At 37.6% G+C, this 18,569-nt stretch overlaps 1 protein-coding gene across 3 annotated transcripts in view; it reads left to right on the top strand.

Moving 5' to 3' along the window:
* The window catches only part of OTOG (otogelin), a 113,828-nt gene that overhangs the window by 78,091 nt on the left and 17,168 nt on the right, over positions 1–18,569 (top strand). For all 3 annotated transcript variants that reach the window (XM_069803722.1, XM_069803720.1, XM_069803721.1), the window contains 10 exons: positions 2,491–2,608; positions 3,283–3,362; positions 3,780–7,633; positions 8,264–8,432; positions 9,414–9,550; positions 10,612–10,701; positions 11,084–11,267; positions 14,647–14,867; positions 15,788–15,926; positions 18,066–18,260. In XM_069803722.1, coding sequence (XP_069659823.1) covers positions 2,491–2,608; positions 3,283–3,362; positions 3,780–7,633; positions 8,264–8,432; positions 9,414–9,550; positions 10,612–10,701; positions 11,084–11,267; positions 14,647–14,867; positions 15,788–15,926; positions 18,066–18,260 — 5,187 coding nt within the window. The remainder of the gene's footprint in view (positions 1–2,490; positions 2,609–3,282; positions 3,363–3,779; positions 7,634–8,263; positions 8,433–9,413; positions 9,551–10,611; positions 10,702–11,083; positions 11,268–14,646; positions 14,868–15,787; positions 15,927–18,065; positions 18,261–18,569) is intronic.

Here is an 18,569-nt window from a genome sequence, read left to right as displayed (position 1 = left end):
CATCGCAATTGTTTCATAAAAGTCTAAATTTGTTTGGAGAATGGGAGATGGTATGTTAATCTCAGCGCTTGGAAGTGTTAATTCACGATCACTGTTCTGCTAAACTGAGAAACTAATATTCTTCGTCAGATTACAGTATGTGTTCTACAAAGTCTGTGCCTTTATTGTGTTTGGAACTACTTCTGTGATTAATGCTGAGGTTTGTGGCAAGAGTTAAAATTACAGATCTGTCTCCATACTTAATCTAGGGTAGTTTGATGAATGCAGTTTCCTAGATTCCACTTGGATATACTGTTATGGCTGGTTATTACTACTGTTGGTGATTGCCTGTGCCAACAGGTCTCTGGTATGTCCTGTCTTTTTGTCCTATATCATTTTCTTTTGCCCTTAAACCTTACCACTCTGACCTGTCAGTCCATACAAAACCCCATATATCAGTTAGCAAAATGCATGGAAATAATTCCTTTCCTCCCTTAGATTTAAGCAACTTAAGTTGTTTCCACTAGAACGGGTCACAGAAGAATTCAGTGACATGTACTTAGCTTTTTATGGGAATGTGACTTCATAAATGCATTTGTAACTGTCTTAAGAATCATGTTTTCAAAAGCAGTGACAAGTTGTGTCCTTGCATATAGTGGCATGTAAAAAGGAAAACACTAGATGGCAACATACACACTCTTTTGTCTGAGTTTGATTTATAGCTTTAAGAGAATTATTTCTATTAAAAAGAAGGTATTAATGGTTAATAATGGCAGAGGGATAATTACCTGTAAGTGCCGATGTCCCTAAATTGCAGGAAGAACAATTTCTTAGAATCTTCAGAGAAAAACTCAATGTCTCCAAGAAGATGCAAAAGAGCTACTCTCTTACTATCTCAGTCAAGTGAAGATCAGCAAAACTTAAAAGCAAAAAGAGTTCAAAAGACCAAAAATGGAAACTTTTTCTAAGTAGTAAGCATTTTCTTTCTGGTCATTAATGTAAACATTGTTTAAGAGCAGCTACTCTTCGTAGGCTCTGAACAACATAGCTCTAAGATCAGGTTTACCAATCTAGAGGGGACCCATATGTCATGATGGTGGTCTTCTGTAGGCATAAATATAAGGGGAGTGTCACTGCTCTGCCCTGATTGCTACAGGAAGGAGCTGGGATGGGCTGTTGTAGTTCAGGTACTGAAATCCAGATATATTGTGTAAGTCATGCAAGCATTGGAAGAGCCACTGGGCTCATCTAGCATTGTGCAGGAAACCATCCTGAATGCAGGTGGGGCAAGGTTGTAATGAAAAAGAAAGCATGATGCTGCATTTGAACATGCAAGTGCATGTCACCCACATGATGATTGCCACAAATTTGTTTCTCTCAGATTTTACACTCAGTCTATTTCTTCTTTAATTATGTAAAGTTCCTGCATAATTTAATAAGCGCTGGAAGTATAGCTGATCTTTATTTCTGTTTATTCCCAGTTTGAAGTTTTAACTCTTCCTCTGTCTGAATTTGTACTGTGGGTTTCAATTATGTGAATTTGAAGTCTTTCAATAATCACTATCTGTGTAGATACTCTGAAGGCAGTTTGGGTTTGGGGGGGTGGTTCTTGTTGTTTGGTTTGGGTTTTGTTTGATTTATTATTTTTTTCTAATTTGCCATAATGTTTCATTATTGGTACTAGTTTGTCTGGTGAAGTATATGTTTTGAGTTAAATGTTGCAAGACTACATGTCTCATCTCATCTGAGTTGCTTTGTTCATTGTAGGAGCAGTAAGAATTTCAGATTCAAAATGTTTTGAGGTTTGAATTAATTTCTCTTGGAGTGGCTATCTTACACTGCTTTTGAGAAGATCAACTGTTAAGATCTGTTGCTTTAAAGAGCCTAAATTGGCATAATTTCTGCTTGCTTTATTTGGAATGGTGTTCGTTTTGGTTTTTAAAATACAATTGTATTGTACAAGTTATGTACACGCTTGTGCTCTATCAGCAAATTTTACACATGAAGTAAACAACTGATATGATACATTGTTATGAAGAATATCAGTGTATCGAACTGGTGCTTTTTACTTTTATTCTAATAGCAATAATTGTACTGAATCAACATAATCTTAATTTTGCATTTTCTTTGAATAACCAAACATAGTTTCCTTGTCGATACAGCTGTAAAAACTTAAAAACAGCAGCTCTTAACTTGCTTGGCTTTATTTTCAAGTGATTGTAATATGCAGTAAACGTGGCTAATTTGATGTCATGTTTTATACTACAAAGAGTAAAACAGGCTGTGGAGCCAGCACTCTTTACTATACTTGGCATAAAAATAAACTGTTTGTCTATGTTTTAAAGACCTTAGCAGTTAAAAAAATACTACCAATTTTGTTTGTTGAGAATACAGGTAGAAACAGTAAGTGATTTAGAGCTGCAGTGAACTCAAAGCATGCCTCTTAGTGATATGTATCTGTGTGTGTTTCTAGAAATATTATGAGAATAACATATCTTGATTGTTTTTCAGATGTCAAATTTAAATTTCTATCCCATTCTGCATGTGAATGGCATTATGATGCCTGTACGAGCCCTTGTTTTAAGACATGCAAGGACCCTTTGGGAAAAACCTGTCAGGCAGTACCAAAGTAAGTATCTGTATTTTTATGGAAAAGTATGTAATTTGGGTAAAATACTTATGCAGCATAGTAAGAATATGAGAGATCAGAGGTAGGCTCAGTATAGCGGGACTGTGTTCTTCTATAAGGAGGTAAGTGAAGGAGAAAAGATATGGAATAAAACCTGCTGCAGCAGCTACATGAAAGTAACATTTCAGTTGTTAGGTAAGTATTAACTTTTAAGCTGGGGGGGTATTATGGAGTATTAATAGAGAGAGGTGATTACAAGTTTGTTTCAAATAGTTGTGCCTCTACTTTTTCACTATGGCATTGCAACAGCCACATCTGTCCTTCCTTGAGTTTTCCTTCCAATTGGAATTTGTGCTAAGTCTGGTAAAAGCGGCATTTGGATTTTGGTGTGCAAAAATGTTTGGCATTGCTTAAGTGATAGCATTCACTATTGAACTTGCAACCATTCATTTCAAAGGCTGAGTATCACGGAGTTCATGTTTTAGCTTAGATCTGAGTGAGAATGGAAGCCGTGGCAATGACATTTTGAAGGAGTACACTCAGGTGATGAGATTTAGATAGAACAAGACTGTCTACTTAAAAATACTTTATAAATAATTTGGTTTTTCCTAAAATTAAATGCTCAATCCAGAAGATACTGTTCAACTAGTTAATACTTACTGTTTTTCTTATAGAGTGGAAGGATGCATCCCTGCCTGTCCTCTCAATATGTTGCTGGATGAAGTCACTCAAAGATGCGTGTATTTTGAAGACTGTATGTTTGAAAAATTATGTATATTATGTATGATACTTACCTTATTAATTTCTTAGGTCTCTAGTCAAATTTTCAAATATCGGTGCTTAAATTTGTGTAACTATGACCTTAGTTAAATGAATCTTGAGCTCACCGAACATAAATTTTGGTTAAAATAATTTCACTCCTCAAAAATTTGAGACAAATCTTAAACTAAGAAAGATGCTCTTTCTTCATAAAACATTTTAGTAACATTAGGTGTGCAGCAAATTATTTAATGAATTTATTTTGTAATTTGTCTATGAATTTTCAAAGTTTAAAGGGAATTGAAAAGATCAGAGTTATGTGAGTTAACATAACTTCCTTCTAGCTCTGCTGCCTTCATGACTGTGATTATTCAGAAATTTCAAACTACTATTTACTTGTGTCTGATTTCAGGCATTGAACCTGCAGATGATAGTCCATCTTTGCCACCCAGTATTCGAACACCAGCAGTTTCACACATAACATCAAGTACAAGTTGGGCAGTGATCAGTGAAGCGGTAACTTCATTTCCTGTACCTGAAGCAAAGGACACGGAAACAACACTTGCTTCAAAATTGCAACTCACTGCAACTACAGGGAAAACTGCATTTTCAGCTGTTACATTTAATACAACACTTCCAGCCATAACTTTATCATCAAATATTTCTTTACAGTCAACAGAAATGACATCTGGGAGAAGCACTACAGCAATGTCTGGGACAACAAAATCTAATGTAAGCTTGTCTTCTCCTGATGACATTTCTCCATTGTTTCCATCTACTGTCAGTTCAGAAACTTCCACAAAGATACAACCGATCATTAGCAGTTTCACTAAATTATTGAGGACTACAGAACCTCAGGCAGTAACTGCTACACATGCAGTGACTACAAGCACAGAATCAGAAGGCAAACCAATTTCTACACTTATGTTTAATGGGACACCTCTTATACTTAGAACAACAGCATTTCCAGTCAAAACTAAAATAATGGAAATACCAGAAATAGCCACAAGAACACTCCCCACAAAAGAAGCACAAGTAAAACCAGAAGAACTTACAACATATACACCTAGTTCATTTGAATCAATAAGAGAAAAAACTACTGTGTATCTGCCCCAGTTTTCCACATCACCACCTCTGGGCATGCCTTCATATACACCACCAGTAAAGCTAACGGGAACTTCAGAAGGGACGAAAATAAGTATAGGACAGTCTTTTAGCACTGTGCCTAATGTTACATTAGCATCATTTTCTCCTGTGATCACTACTTTGTCTTTGTTAAAACCAGTGTCTTCAGCAACAACAAAAGCAGCAATTGTTTTAACCAAACAAAGCACGAAGACTACATATTCACCAACATCCACACCACCTATTTCATTAGGAAAGGCAATTACAGAACCTTCTATTGAAATGGTTCAACACCTGACTGGTACTGCACAGGTACCCTTCACTACAACTCTAGGTCTGAAGACAACAACTCTGCAAATTCAAGAAAGATCATCAGAAACAAGTTTGTTATCATTTACAACTCTTAAAAAGGAAACTCCCCAAACACCTCGTGTGGAGCATACATCAAGTTCTTATTTCCCTCCATATTCGCTACATCCTAGTTCTACAACTGAAAAATCCATCACCCTTTCTACAAAAAGACCTTCAGTGTCTGTTCCTACTTCTGCTTCTCCAGCTTCAGGTGAATTAAAAAAAACATTTAAAACTGTTTCAACTACAGGATATCCCTCATACATAGTTCTAAACACAACAGAGTTCCTGACTACATTATATACTAAATATCCTGTTGTGGCTGATACTATGAGAGTGACACCTTTGTCTGTTGAGGTAACATCCAAAATAACATCCCCTTTTGAATTAGCAGCAAAGTCAACTTTGTTTTCTGGAAAAACATCTACCAAGTACAAGTCAACTCGAGTTTCAAGTACAGTGAATACAAGCACTTCAGGATATTCAGGTAGTGTTACCACACCAGCAATGAAAACCTCTATCTCATCAAAAGAAACCACCACAGTTCCTTTCATAGCTACAGAAAGAGAGTTGGCTCAAAGAGTATCTGTCACTGGATCTCCACTTACTCTCCTTAGTGCAACTGAAACCACACTGTTGACAACAAAGCCTGATAAATCACAAGTGGAAAGAATTACTAGCATCTCTACTAGAAAGCCATCTGCTTTCCCTTCTTCACCATCAAGTTCTCTAATCTCTTTAAACGTTTCTCTTCCTTCACTACCCTCATATGGAACAGAAGCATCACTGACAGCTCTCGGTCCTGTGCATGCATCCCATGAAACAATCTCTTTATATCCAAGAACAACAATAGCAAAGTCTGTGTTACCAACAGAAAAGGCCTCTCCAGTCCTGACTTTCTCTGCTTTATCCGCTATAACAGAACAATCAAGTACAATAACAACAGAATCACACGACAAATTGCCAGGCAAAGCCATTTTAAATATCACTTTTGCCACATTGTCCCCATCCTCTGAATTCAGCAATCAGCTCATAACATCCAAAAAAGTAATGACAGCCAAAGAAAAATCAACGCTGTCCCCTTCTGTTGTACTTCCAGTAACAAAGTCGTCTTACACTTTCTCCACCTCTCAGTATCTAGCAGGTGAATTGGTTTCTTCACCTTCTTTTACACAAATGATACCAGAAGTAACAACCACACTAAAATATCCAGTAGCAACTAAAATAGTTTCTACAGCATTGAAATCTACAGTCCAAAGTATAACAGATACAGTAAAACTTAAAGCAGTTACGGCTCAGCCATCCTTTCCTCCATCTTCAGTAGGCCCCTTCTTTTGGCAGACATCTTCAGCAGATAAACTTTCAGTACAGACCACAAAGACCATGGCTATACCACATTTTTCTACTCAGAAGGCTATGGTACTTGGTCAACAGACTTCTGGGCCTTTGTTGACAAGCCAAAGCAGTGCCCCAATTTACCAGTATCCTGCAGAAACTCTAACAAAGTCCACTGGTCAGCCACAACGTGTCTTTAGGACAACTGAAGCTACAGTAGAATTGACTTCGTCATATCCCTTAATCGCCTCACTACCTGAAGGCATTCATTCAAGTATATTACCTACCTCAGCAGGTCCTACAAAAGTTATTTTACCAACTGAAAAAGAGTTGCATTTAACTGATTCAGTCATGCAGCCATTTGTATCAAGAACTTCTGTTTTCCAGTCTACAGTCTCAACTAGAATGACAGCTGACTTGATTTTTGGCACCAGAATTCTACCTTCCTCACCAGAAGTGCTTACAGCTTCCTCTTCTTTAGCAACAGTTAAAAAAGAAGCATTTCCTTCATTTTCCACACAAAAGGCAGGTACTGATCTAAAGTTCACATGGCAGGCCTCATTTACTGAATCACTTGAATCAAGCCAAACACTTGAAACCACTACAGCTTCACCAGAATCTAAGTCAACCTCTTCATCAGTTTTGTTACCAGAAACAACAGAAATTCCCATCATGATGGGGAGTGGGCCATCCACATCAATGGGCAAAAGCGGTACAGAGGAAACAGCAGTGTTGCCTAAGCAAGTCACACTTTCAACCACCACCTGCAGTTCCACGGTTCTAGCAAGTACAATGTTGTCAGCTCTGGCCCGTTTGTCAGCTGCAGCTTCAGCCTCTTCAACAATAAGCAGTACTGGGCAAAACATTAGTATTGTATCAGCAACTTCAGACAAAGCAGAAGCAGTAACAGAATCCATCACAAGCTCTGTGAAGCCCACCTATTTTTCTCTTACTTCAGAAGCAAAAGAAGCCATGTCCTTTGATAGAGTAAAATCTGAAGAGCCAGAATTGCCAACAGAAATCCAAGCTGTCCATACTCGAGGTGCTACTGTTACCCCAGAAACACCTCAGACATTTTACTCTCCCTATTTCACAAACACAACTGCAGTTCCTTCTAATGTAAGTGTATCAGTACTGTCCATTCTACGCTCATCCTCTGAACCAAAACCTTTTTCTTCTATAGCTGCGTCATCAGTCAGTACTACTCAAACTTCAAAACTTGAGATATCATCTGAGGTGCAAATGCCTTCTGTGAGTTCACTGCTAATGATATCTGACCATCCAAATGACACAACAGCTCCATCAGTTTCTTCATTTGCCTCTTTGTCTACCAAACCACTTTATGGCTTGACTACAACATTTTCTGATGGACTGGCAACAGCTGAAGCCATTTCAGGAGTCACAGCATCAGCTTTTATGCTGCCTAGAGAAACACCAGCTCTTCAAACTTGTACAGTGAGTAACTATAAATATTAATCTGTTTGGTTTTGAATAAGTCTTGGTTACTTTTACACACTGATAAAAAAAATTGTGAGCCATACTTTCATCTTTAGGATTTAAAATATCTGTATCAAACAGGGAGCCCTATTACTTTCTCAGTTGTATCTAACTTTGGATGATTTCATTGTTCATAACGGTTTTCATAAGTGCTATAATACACTGTTTTGGGCCTCAGTTTCCTGAGTGTGACTGTTAGAAGAATGGGGTTTTGGCAAAATATGGTGCTTCATATTGTTCAATGGCAGTTTTTTGTTATGTTGCCCTCTTTAAAGTACATCTTTCCAGAGATCCCTGTTATTATTCCTCTTGTGCTTTTCTGTACTTTTCCTTCTCAACTTCTTTTAAAGTTAAAAATTCAATAATGCTGTTCTCCACTTTACAACAGGACAGCAGTTTTAAACTGTCCTCAGAATGGTTGGCTTTTCAAAGGTACTCTTCACTTGTAGCTTCCATCAGTGTCATGGGGATTCATAAGTATTCTGTACCTGAAGAATGTGAGCCCCGTTTTTGAGCAAATACTCTGCAATATTGTGATACTACCTTGGTAAGAATGGTAACCTATGTCTTTTATTAAATATGCCTTAGCCAATCACAGAAAATGAGTGCATAAAACATGTTTGCTTGGATGGACAACTGATCCAAGTTAATAAGTCGCAAAACTGCCCATACAATGCAACTCAACCCAGCTGTGGAGTTTTAGGATTTGCTACTCAAACAAATGGTGACAAATGCTGCCCAAAGTGGGAATGTGCATGTAAGTTTTAATTATGCAGTACTTTTGAAGTTAATTTAGGTAACAATTTAATACATATGTAAGAAGGCTAAGAACTGACACTTCTATACCATGGCATAGAAATAGAAGATGCATATTGTACGGCTTACTCATTGTCTAATGCAATTTATAATTCTAGTTCTACATCCAGGGAAATGAAATCAAAATGCTCCTTTAATGTAGGATATTCATTTTACCCAACTTTAGGTATCTGCAGTGGACATGTCTAGGTCTGACTTAGACCCATCTTGTCTTCTGTCTAATCAGAGGACACCTAGTCAATATAGTCAGTGAATTTTTTGGTTCAGCTTATATCTACTTCAGGATGAGAAGATTCCCTAGACTGTTAACTAGCTCTGTTAACAGTCTGGGGACTACAGCTCTACTGTAGTCACTCCCATCAATTACCTAGAATTGGGCAGGAAGAATCCAAACCTTAAAGTAAATTCAATGTAGTCCATAATAGCAAAGAAAGGATGCAGAGTCAAGCAATGCAAATTTCTGCTTATGCTTTAGAGTTTGAAATAATAGAACTCCAAGCCCTTTGAAACACAAAAGCTTTAACGATAAGACTGGGAAGAAGGAAACCTTCCACATGAGCTCCCACTTTAGGAGCAAGACTAGAAGGGAACTAAGGATCTGGCATGATCCACTGTCATTCGTGTTTTTGCTAGTTTGGGGGTTGTAAAAATTACAAACCTTTGCTGGCAAGAACTGTAAGAAAATAACTAATTGCAGAGGCCTGCAAATTGTCCTATTAAAATATGCAGGATTTGATTCTGCTGTCCATTTACAAAGGTGCAACAATATCGAATGTAGCTGAAAATATATGCGCATACATGAAACTCTAGTAAGCTAGTTAATCTTACAAAATTTATTGTTTTATCTTCATATTTTGTAATATTTACAGAAATTCTAAAATAAGTTAGAAAAAACTTTTTTTTTTTTTTTAATTTTTCTTAGGTCGTTGCACAATTTTCTCTGATCTGAGCATTGTAACCTATGATGGAAATCATTTGGCTTTATTCAAAGAAGCATCCTACGTTGTTAGTCAAACTCAAGATGAAACTATAACCATCCATGTCCTTGACTGTAGAAAGGTAACTAACATTTGTGAGCTAACAAATTGTGTTCAGTACTGCTAATACAATGTATCTTAAAAGGAAGGGCATAGTAGTATGACATAGTTGTGGTTAATTATTCATTTCTGTGCAGTATCTATGAATTGTACTTACACTTTACAACACTTATGAATTGTATAGCGCTTTATCACCTGACTGTGTATGCATAGTTCCTTCCAAGAAATTTGCACTGGAAATGCCAATCTTCAGAGCCATAAAAGACTGTAGGATTGTCAGACTAAATTAGACCACCCTGTGCATTCCAAGTCTTTGACAGGAGCAAATACCTGTTGTTTCAGAGAGGGAAGAGAGAAACCCTAGTGGGCATCCTGCCTAATGGGTAGTGTAGATTGGCTTTATGTCATGAAGAGTTAATTTCTCATGAGCCTTTACAAAACTCTTTAAACTCCAGCCTCTTCTATGAAAGCTAGGTAATTTTGATGTCCATATCAATGTCCATCAAAAAGTTTGGTCCCAAGTAGTACCTTATGGAAGTTAACTCCAGAAGCTTGATATGATCGATATGAAAAAAGAGATCTGTTTATGACTTTCAGATTTGTTTTTCTGTTGTATTCAGTGCTTTCTGTTTTGTTCAGCACTGTATAGCTCGGGCAGTATGCGTGTATTTCTGATCCATTACTTCTGTACTGTTCATATATCATATAGACTCATCATTCCCAGTCTTGTTCTTGCTCACCTTCAGATCTGTAGTTCATATTTTTTGGTGTCCAAACAGCTAGTCCGCTGTATTTTTTTTTTCCTGAAAACCTTTATTTCTGTTCTAATTTTAAGATCAGGTGATAGAACATAGTTGCTGAACACAAGATCATAATATTTTGTTTCTTTATTTTGTAAGAATGCTATCCAGATGAACTTTGTAGTCCAGACTTGAAACTACAATCAGCAGCAGTTTTCCTCTCTTAAAAACATACCCCCTGCAAAAATCCTTAGTGTCCCAGTACCTAAAAACAATAGGTAGATAATGTATGAATATTTTGCACATCATGACCATGGTTGATGTATTTTTGCTTTCTCCACAGAGTAATTCAGATTCACCTTCTTTGTGCCTGGCAATGTTGAATTTAACCTATGTATCAAACCAAATTATTATCAATCGTTTAAGTAGAAAAGTAAGTATTTTGAGGGTTAGTTTTTCTTTGCCTTTTAGATAGCATCTTAGTTCTGTAATCAACTGCCTCCTCATGTGGATACTGAAGATTAGAGTAGGACACAATAGGTAATATAATTCATTCTTCCAACTTTGTAATTTAGTAAACTGCTTGTAAATTCAGAGTCAAACTGTGATACAAGGACAGTTAATGAGGTAAGTCACAGAGCAAGGCACATAAACTGTTAGTCTCTTTAGTATCTGTATTAGCACTGTAGAGGTGAGCCTGACGTCTTTTGAAATTAGTTATGAGTTAGATTCCTAAGCTGTCGAGAATCTGGCCTTAGTTCTTCTACCTACAGCACTTGGTACCTGACATTTAACCTCTTCTGTGTGTATTTTAGATAACAGTAAATTCAAGATTTGCTTGGCCTACTGTTAGAAAATACGGATACAAAGTCGAGGATTCAGGCTTCAAGTATGCAGTTGAGACCCCAACAAAAATCAAAATTCAGTGGTTTCACAGCACAGGTGTGATGATTATTGAGTTTAATAGTACCCGAGAACCAAGAGCTTTGGGACTATGTGGTAAGTATAGAGTAGTGCAAGAAATAAAGGCATTCAGATGCTTTGCTAGGGAGGCATGTTTTCCTAATGACATAAATTATCTTTTGCAAGATCTGGTCCCAAAAGAGTTATTGCAGATCTTTGCAAAGTTTAAGATACTATTAAAATTAAATTATTATTAATTTTGTTAATTGTTGAAGTTATGTTTGATACCTATTCATGTAATTGCTTTTTACCTGTAGTGTTGTTTCTGACTGTAACTTGTTTGAATTGCAGCCATGATTGCTGTAACCAAACCCAAATAAGTAAGTCAGGCATAAATCCATAATGTCAAATAAGGTCATTTACAGATTTAGTGTTTGATATCCATCTGATAGGAATGTGCTATTTTCAGTTTCTAAAGGTCAGAATTCACAGGAAATGTTAATTTGAGAGAACTAATCTTAATTTATCTGTTGGAGGAAATAGTTCAGAGGGAATTTTTTAATAGTAATGGGTTAAATAACCATAATGTTGCACTCTGTTAGGTCTTCTCAATAGTTTCATGTAGTTTCTTTCCTTCTAAAAACATAGCCTTGAATAAGCTGTTGGTGCTGTAGCTTTTGCAAGCGTGTATTTGTTGATGTAAATCCCTGCTGTGACACCTGATTCTGTGAATTTATCTGCTGTAAATTGGAGCTGGAAACCAGGGTTACAGAGTTCATATAATTACAGTGGATATCTTTGCAGTTTCAGAAAGGGCAAATGCTTGTAGCTCAGTATCAAATACCAGTGATAGCTCAGTCCAGTTCCAAGTCCTGCAGACAGTAATGTGCTTCTCACAAAGGAAGAGAGTTAGAATTTACTGCCATTTTGAAATTGGATTATTATCTGTAATTTGCCCTAACTTTTGTTTTCATCATCATTCTGGCTCTGTTTGGCTGATTGTTACTGTAATTAGATTAAACAGAAACAAGAAAGTAAAGACACTTTTTTAGTAAGCCCGATTCAAGTTATCCTGAAAGTCTGTTTTGCCTTTACCTGTTTGACTACTGTGATAGGGAGAATTGGGAACATTATGTTCCTGGTTTACAAGGCGCTTTAACTAGAGGACAACACATTTCTGTGGATGGTGTTCCAAGTGCAACTTCTTCAGAGAATGTGCTGTATTTTTCTGGTATTCATCTCTGATTGGGATTCTCTGCATAAGTCTGCCTGCACAGTGCTGTCTGGTGCAACTTACCAGAGCCTGCTTTAAATGAACTGACTGTACTGCATCTTTTCGGGGTAAATTAGTGTCGTGGTTTAACCCCAGCCGGCAACTAAGCACCACGCAGCCGCTCACTCACTCCCCCCCCATCCAGTGGGATGGGGGAGAAAATCGGGAAAAGAAGTAAAACTCGTGGGTTGAGATAAGAACGGTTTCATAGAACAGAAAAGAAGAAACTAATAATGATAATGATAACACTAATAAAATGACAACAGTAGTAATAAAAGGATTGAAATGTACAAATGATGCGCAGGGCAATTGCTCACCACCTGCCGACCGACACCCAGCCAGTCCCCGAGCGGCGAATCCCTGCCCCCCACTTCCCAGTTCCTAAACTAGATGGGACGTCCCATGGTATGGAATACACTGTTGGCCAGTTTGGGTCAGGTGCCCTGGCTGGGCATGAGAAGCTGAAAAATCCTTGACTCTAGTCTAAACACTACTGAGCAACAACTGCAAACGTCAGTGTTATCAACATTCTTCTCACACTGAACTCAAAACATAGCACTGTACCAGCTACTGGGAAGACAGCTAACTACATCCCAGCTGAAACCAGGACAATTAGTCTACCCTGATCCCCTGTGCTTCCTGTGTTAGCCTGCTGCTTCTCGTATTTGAGCTTTCTCAGATGTCTTTTAGCTGAACTGCAGTATTGGTAGATCCTAATTTCTCAGCTTCATGGAGATGATAAAACTGGAGGCACCATTACAGTTTTGCAGCACGAGGATTCCTTGGAAGGATCTGTGTCAGAGACAACAGTGTCTTTTACAGTAGAAGGATCACATGAACATGGCAACTGGTGAAGAGTTGGTGTGGGAGATGAGGAATGTGGGAAGGGAACATAGACATCTCTATAGCAAAACTGGTGAAGGAGAGTGCAAGCATGTCAGTTTCAGCTGCAAACAGATCCCACAAAGCCAAATGTGAAGCCTTAGTTTTGCTGTGTTAAGTCTCCTTGTCATTGTGTAAGAGAAGAAGTGGAAAAAGATATCCCAGACATGATAGCAATCCTTTGAAGTCTCTTGGAACCATCAAGTACTTCCTATTTGTGTTGCATAGACTCACAACCTCAAAAAGGTTAATCAGAAACATTTTTGGTCCAATAATTGTTGCAGTTTCAAAAGCTGTTTTATTCTCTGAATGCCTATTGCTGTACCACTGATTGTCAATGGCTTGCTCTTGTCGTCAAGAATTGGTGAAAAATGGTAAAATGGACCAGTTCTCTAGAAAAGGGTTAAATCTACAAATAGTTTTTGAACAGATAAAGATTTGGAATTGCCATGCAAGTTTGTGGAGACATCAGAAGAAAACATTCTAGAAGTCTAATACAAAAGTCTCAGAAATTGTGATTAGGACAAAAGAATGGGGGACTGATCCATCATTCTGCTTTTTTGTACCAGCTGGCTCTTAAAGGACCTTCCAGAGGAGACTACTGTAATACTTGGATGTTCTTTGTTGACCAAAGTCACTCTCCATATGTTACATTGCTTCTTTTGCTCCAAAGTGTTTCAGAATTGCCAGCTACCTTAAACAGAAACAAAACGTGATGGTGCCTTCTGAGAAGTGAATACAGAAAAGTTTGATTTTTTTTTTTTTCCTGCTGAGGGTTAATATAAGCATACCTGGAAGTGCCAGAAGCTGCACTTTTATGGTGCAGCTTAAGTCAATAGATGCTTAAGACAGCTCAGAAGCATAAGTAGAATAGTACAGTATTTCTGAAGTACAGTATTGGGTAAGCATCTTAGCATTTTATGGCAGTTCCCTCTTCTTATAACATTCACAGTTTTCCTTTGTTGCTATACATGGAGGTGCTTTATAACCTTTTTTAAAATACATTTTTAGTGCTTGTGCAACTGAGGGATGAAGCTTGTGTGCCATAGCTGGGCTCTGTGAACAGCTCTTTGCTATGCAGTAGATTTCCTTTCACCTATCTGAATTCATAGATGCATCTTTACTTTTGCTTTGCTTAATTTGTCTGAATTTTGTGTATTTTGATATGCCAGAGACTTTGCACATCTGTTGTGGGTTGTGATGCTGTCATGTCGTATAAGTTTTTTAAAAGCTATTCACTTGTTTGAATATGTCACTTCAAACATACTTCAGAATGAACCGTGTGGTGTTTACCTGCTTTTTTCTTCTGGTAATACACAGGGTTTTGTGATAGAAGCTTGGAAAATGACCTGATGCTACCCAACAGGACATTTTTAATCAAAAGTGATGCTCCATCGACTTTTACAGACAGCTGGCAAGTGCCAGACACATTAAAGTATGTTGGAGAAGACAGGCATCGGGAAGCTAATTGCTCAGTCATGGACTGCTCAGAGTGCTTAAGACTGGTGTTGAACCAGACCTTCAGCAGCTGTCATCCTTATGTATGTTAACTATTTCAGAAGCTTACATTTTGAGAGAGATGCAGTTCTGATATAATTTTGTATACTTGATAACTTCATTAATATGAAGCTATATGTAGCCACATCTGTGGAATGAGATATATACCTTTTTGTATCTACAGTTGCAAGGTAAAAATAATTGAAGAGTGTGGCAGCTTGATAGGAGAGTTGCAATAAGCAACTAACACTTTCAGAATTCATAATATATCTGTTAGTTTTGACAATACCATCTAATTTATAAATTGGTCCCAGCTAATTAAAACTGTATCAATATGATGTAGAGCAAAGTAAAATAAAACAGTTTTAAGATTTAATTAATCCATAAGTGCTCAGTAATTTAACAAGTTCTGAATGGCAGTAGGTGATCTAAGAGCCTGCATTCTCAAAGGCTCTAGAGACAAGGAGTTCCAGCTTAGAGAGATGAGAGGGTAGAACAGATCATTTCAAGCAAACCTACAGCAAGTAAGAAACTCATAGTGTGCAAATAAAGTATGTATTTGTGCTCATATGAGTACATTTACCATTTCACCTTTTGTATATTGTTGAGTTTGATGAAGAGGAGGCTAAAAATAGACAAAAACATAGAGGTAAGGAAGAACAAGGAACAATCAGTAATTATGCCTTCTGTTGGAAAAACTGTATTAGCTCTTGCCTTGGCACTTAGAAGAGATGAAACCGAGGAATATAAGGATGTCTGATATTTTTTCAACATTCAGGAAGCCTTACGTCTAAATACTAGTAGACTCTCTTTGTACACCAGTGAAGGCTGGTGGCCTCTTGCTTACTGTGAACCAAGAACTTTTGGCTTCATTGTTTGTAGCTGATATTTAAAAAGGTCAGTCTGTTTCCTACCTAGCAGGGTCTCTATGAAGGTGCAATATTTTTTATTTTTTCTTTATTAGGTTTCACCTGAGCTATTCTGTAATATATGGGTTCAAGACACTGAGTACATTCAAAATCCATGCATTTCGCTAGCTGCCTATGTGGCAATGTGCAACAAATTTAATATTTGTATAGAATGGAGGAGCTCTGATTACTGCCGTAAGTATTCTGCATGTATGTGTACCTCTAGTGTTCACAGATACAAAATTTGCTTAATGTAAGTGTTACTGTAAGTTGAAAATACCAGTGCTCCTTGAGTCCTCACATACTTTGGAAGTCATTATTAAGATAATAAATTCAGCATTTTTTTATGATACAATTCAAAGCAGTGTGCAGAAGGGATCAGGATCATTATAGCCATTTCACAGATGGGAGAGGCAAGCTAAAGAACCTTGCTCAGAAGCCTGCCTCTGGCTTATAACTTAATTGACTGTAGAAGTCAAATCTTCTCACTTGCAATGTAGCGTTCATTTCTCTTAGCCAATTTCCACTGATAAAACCAAAACACAATAGAATTGGCTGAGGGAAGGAGGAAGCCACAGAAGGTTCGTGGTATTGTGAATTGGCGATATCTGCTTGATGCTGCTCCAGAAAGCTGTGTCTTTGGACAAAGGGTTAGAGAGGTGAAAACTCCTTTGAGGTTAGATGGAAAGTAAGGAGTAAAGTCTGAGAGCTAGAGTATCCTGGCAGAAGACATCTCCCATAGAAACATACTAAAATGTAAGGCCAAAGGGGATCTGTAGTCATCAGTAGCGTAAATAGAAAATTTGGATTACAGCATCTGTTTATGCTGTCAACGATTGCCTAGGAAAAGCACTATGCAGCGATAACATAGGGAGATCTGTGGTTTCACTGCTTGAAAAGGGAAAGACTTATTGATGAAGCGTGATCTACAAAAATAAGAGAACTCACTGTACATAGAAGTCATAAGTGATGTCTTTTTTAAAGTGATTTAAGGTGTGTACATGTGTACAGGCTTCATGCAGGCATGTCATAATGCCCTGCAAATAATAGCCGTCTAAAGCTTAAAAACAGTCTTTTTGTTTTTTAAACTCTTTGGTTTGTATGGATTTTACTAGCAAATAACTGTTTAGAAAGAGATCTTACAAAGTGTATCTGTAAATATAGTTAGGTACTCCATCTGTCCTGATGGGACACATCACTCTGATTTTTATACCACAGTGACCTCTGATGGTGCGTGCCCAGCACGGAAGAACCATGAAGTTGCATCTGGATTTTGTGGTCACTTAGTGTTGATATGCTGTAGACTGATTTTTAAAAGCCTGAGTTCCTCTATTTACAGAGCTCTAATAGGTATTTCCTGTAGGGCATTATCACCATTTTCAGTAGTGAGGAGCTGAATAAAATCAACCTCCTCTCCCAGTTAATCTTTAAAGCCTAAACTGGAACCTTCTTCATTTTTGAGCAGACAGTCTCTTTGTGCACTGGATTTTGTCTCATTACCATGATTCCATATGGTGTTGCTGTATGATTTAGGTATCATGACATGATGAGGATCATATATTTTGGTAGTTCGCAGAATCACACTGTTGGCATTTGTAGTCATTCTCCATTTGCCATATTTATGCAGCTTTAATCACTATTTTGAAACAATGAAAGATCATGTTAAGTTTTCAACAGCAAAAGTTAAATCAAAATGAGATGCTTTTTTGGTCTATTCCTGCATGCACCCGTAACGTGTCAATGAATTTACATTAGTAGTATAAAGAATGTTAAATTTAACTGTGTTCATTGACTTAAAAATCACACACACATACAAGAGAGTAATTAGTGTGGATATCTATTAAATATAGTAATGAGTTCATCCCATTCTTTATTACTCCACGTAAAACGATACTGAATTTGCCTTTACATATATATTTTTGTAATTAACAAAGCTTTGCCCTTTTAGTAATCACTGTATTTTCTTTAGCCACTGCAAAGTATTCAGAATGATCCAGAACAGTGTATTGTTAATCCGTGTAGTATTGGCAAATGCTTTTGAAGTTTAAATTACTTTGTGTCAGCACTGTTGCATGGTTTGATATCTATACTGCCAAAATGCAAACTAAAGCCTGATGAAGATGTTACAAGAAGAAAAGTAGAAGTGCTCGGAACTTCCTTTTGTTTGATTTTGTCATATAGAAGGTAACTAGTCTGCGTTGGTGTTATAGGTTGGTAGATCCTACTAAATTGGCAATCACAGGAAGCTGACAAGAAGACAATAATGTCTTCTCTTAGGTACTGCCTCATGTAATTACAACTTCAGAATGAGTGATTTTTTTATTTCTGTCCTAGCCTTCCCCTGCTCTGAAAACTTCTCCTATCAGGCTTGCATAGCTGCCTGTGAGGTTGCAGATAGTTGTCAGAATAATGAGGTTGCCTCTCTGGACGCAGACTCCTGCTCAGTGTTGACAGAAGGCTGTGTCTGTGCTGGAGGGACCATCCTTCACCGAGCTCACACTGCTGTCTGTATTCCTGAAGAAAAATGTGGTATGTTTGGATATGATTTTCTTCTTTGTAATCTGCAGGTTGGTGGTCAGATACTTCATTAGTAGTAAGTTGAGTTCTGGCCTGATGTTGTGTGGCTTCTGCTTGTGTTGTTCACTTGAGGACTCTAGGTACTCAGTAAACATTAACTGTACACGTGAGCAAGCAGGGAATGTCCTTGTGACATACAATTTTGCTCACCTTCTCTCAGCTGGAGGATGCTCTTCAAAATGGAAGGGTTTGCTCATGTTCATGCATCCTAGTATTCTAAGTATGTTAGTCTTGGCCTCCTTTTCACCTAGCCCTTGTCAA

Source organism: Haliaeetus albicilla, chromosome 16 (genome assembly GCF_947461875.1).
Source record: "Haliaeetus albicilla chromosome 16, bHalAlb1.1, whole genome shotgun sequence".
NCBI lineage: Eukaryota > Metazoa > Chordata > Aves > Accipitriformes > Accipitridae > Haliaeetus > Haliaeetus albicilla.
This window is presented reverse-complemented; position numbering and strand designations above follow the sequence as displayed.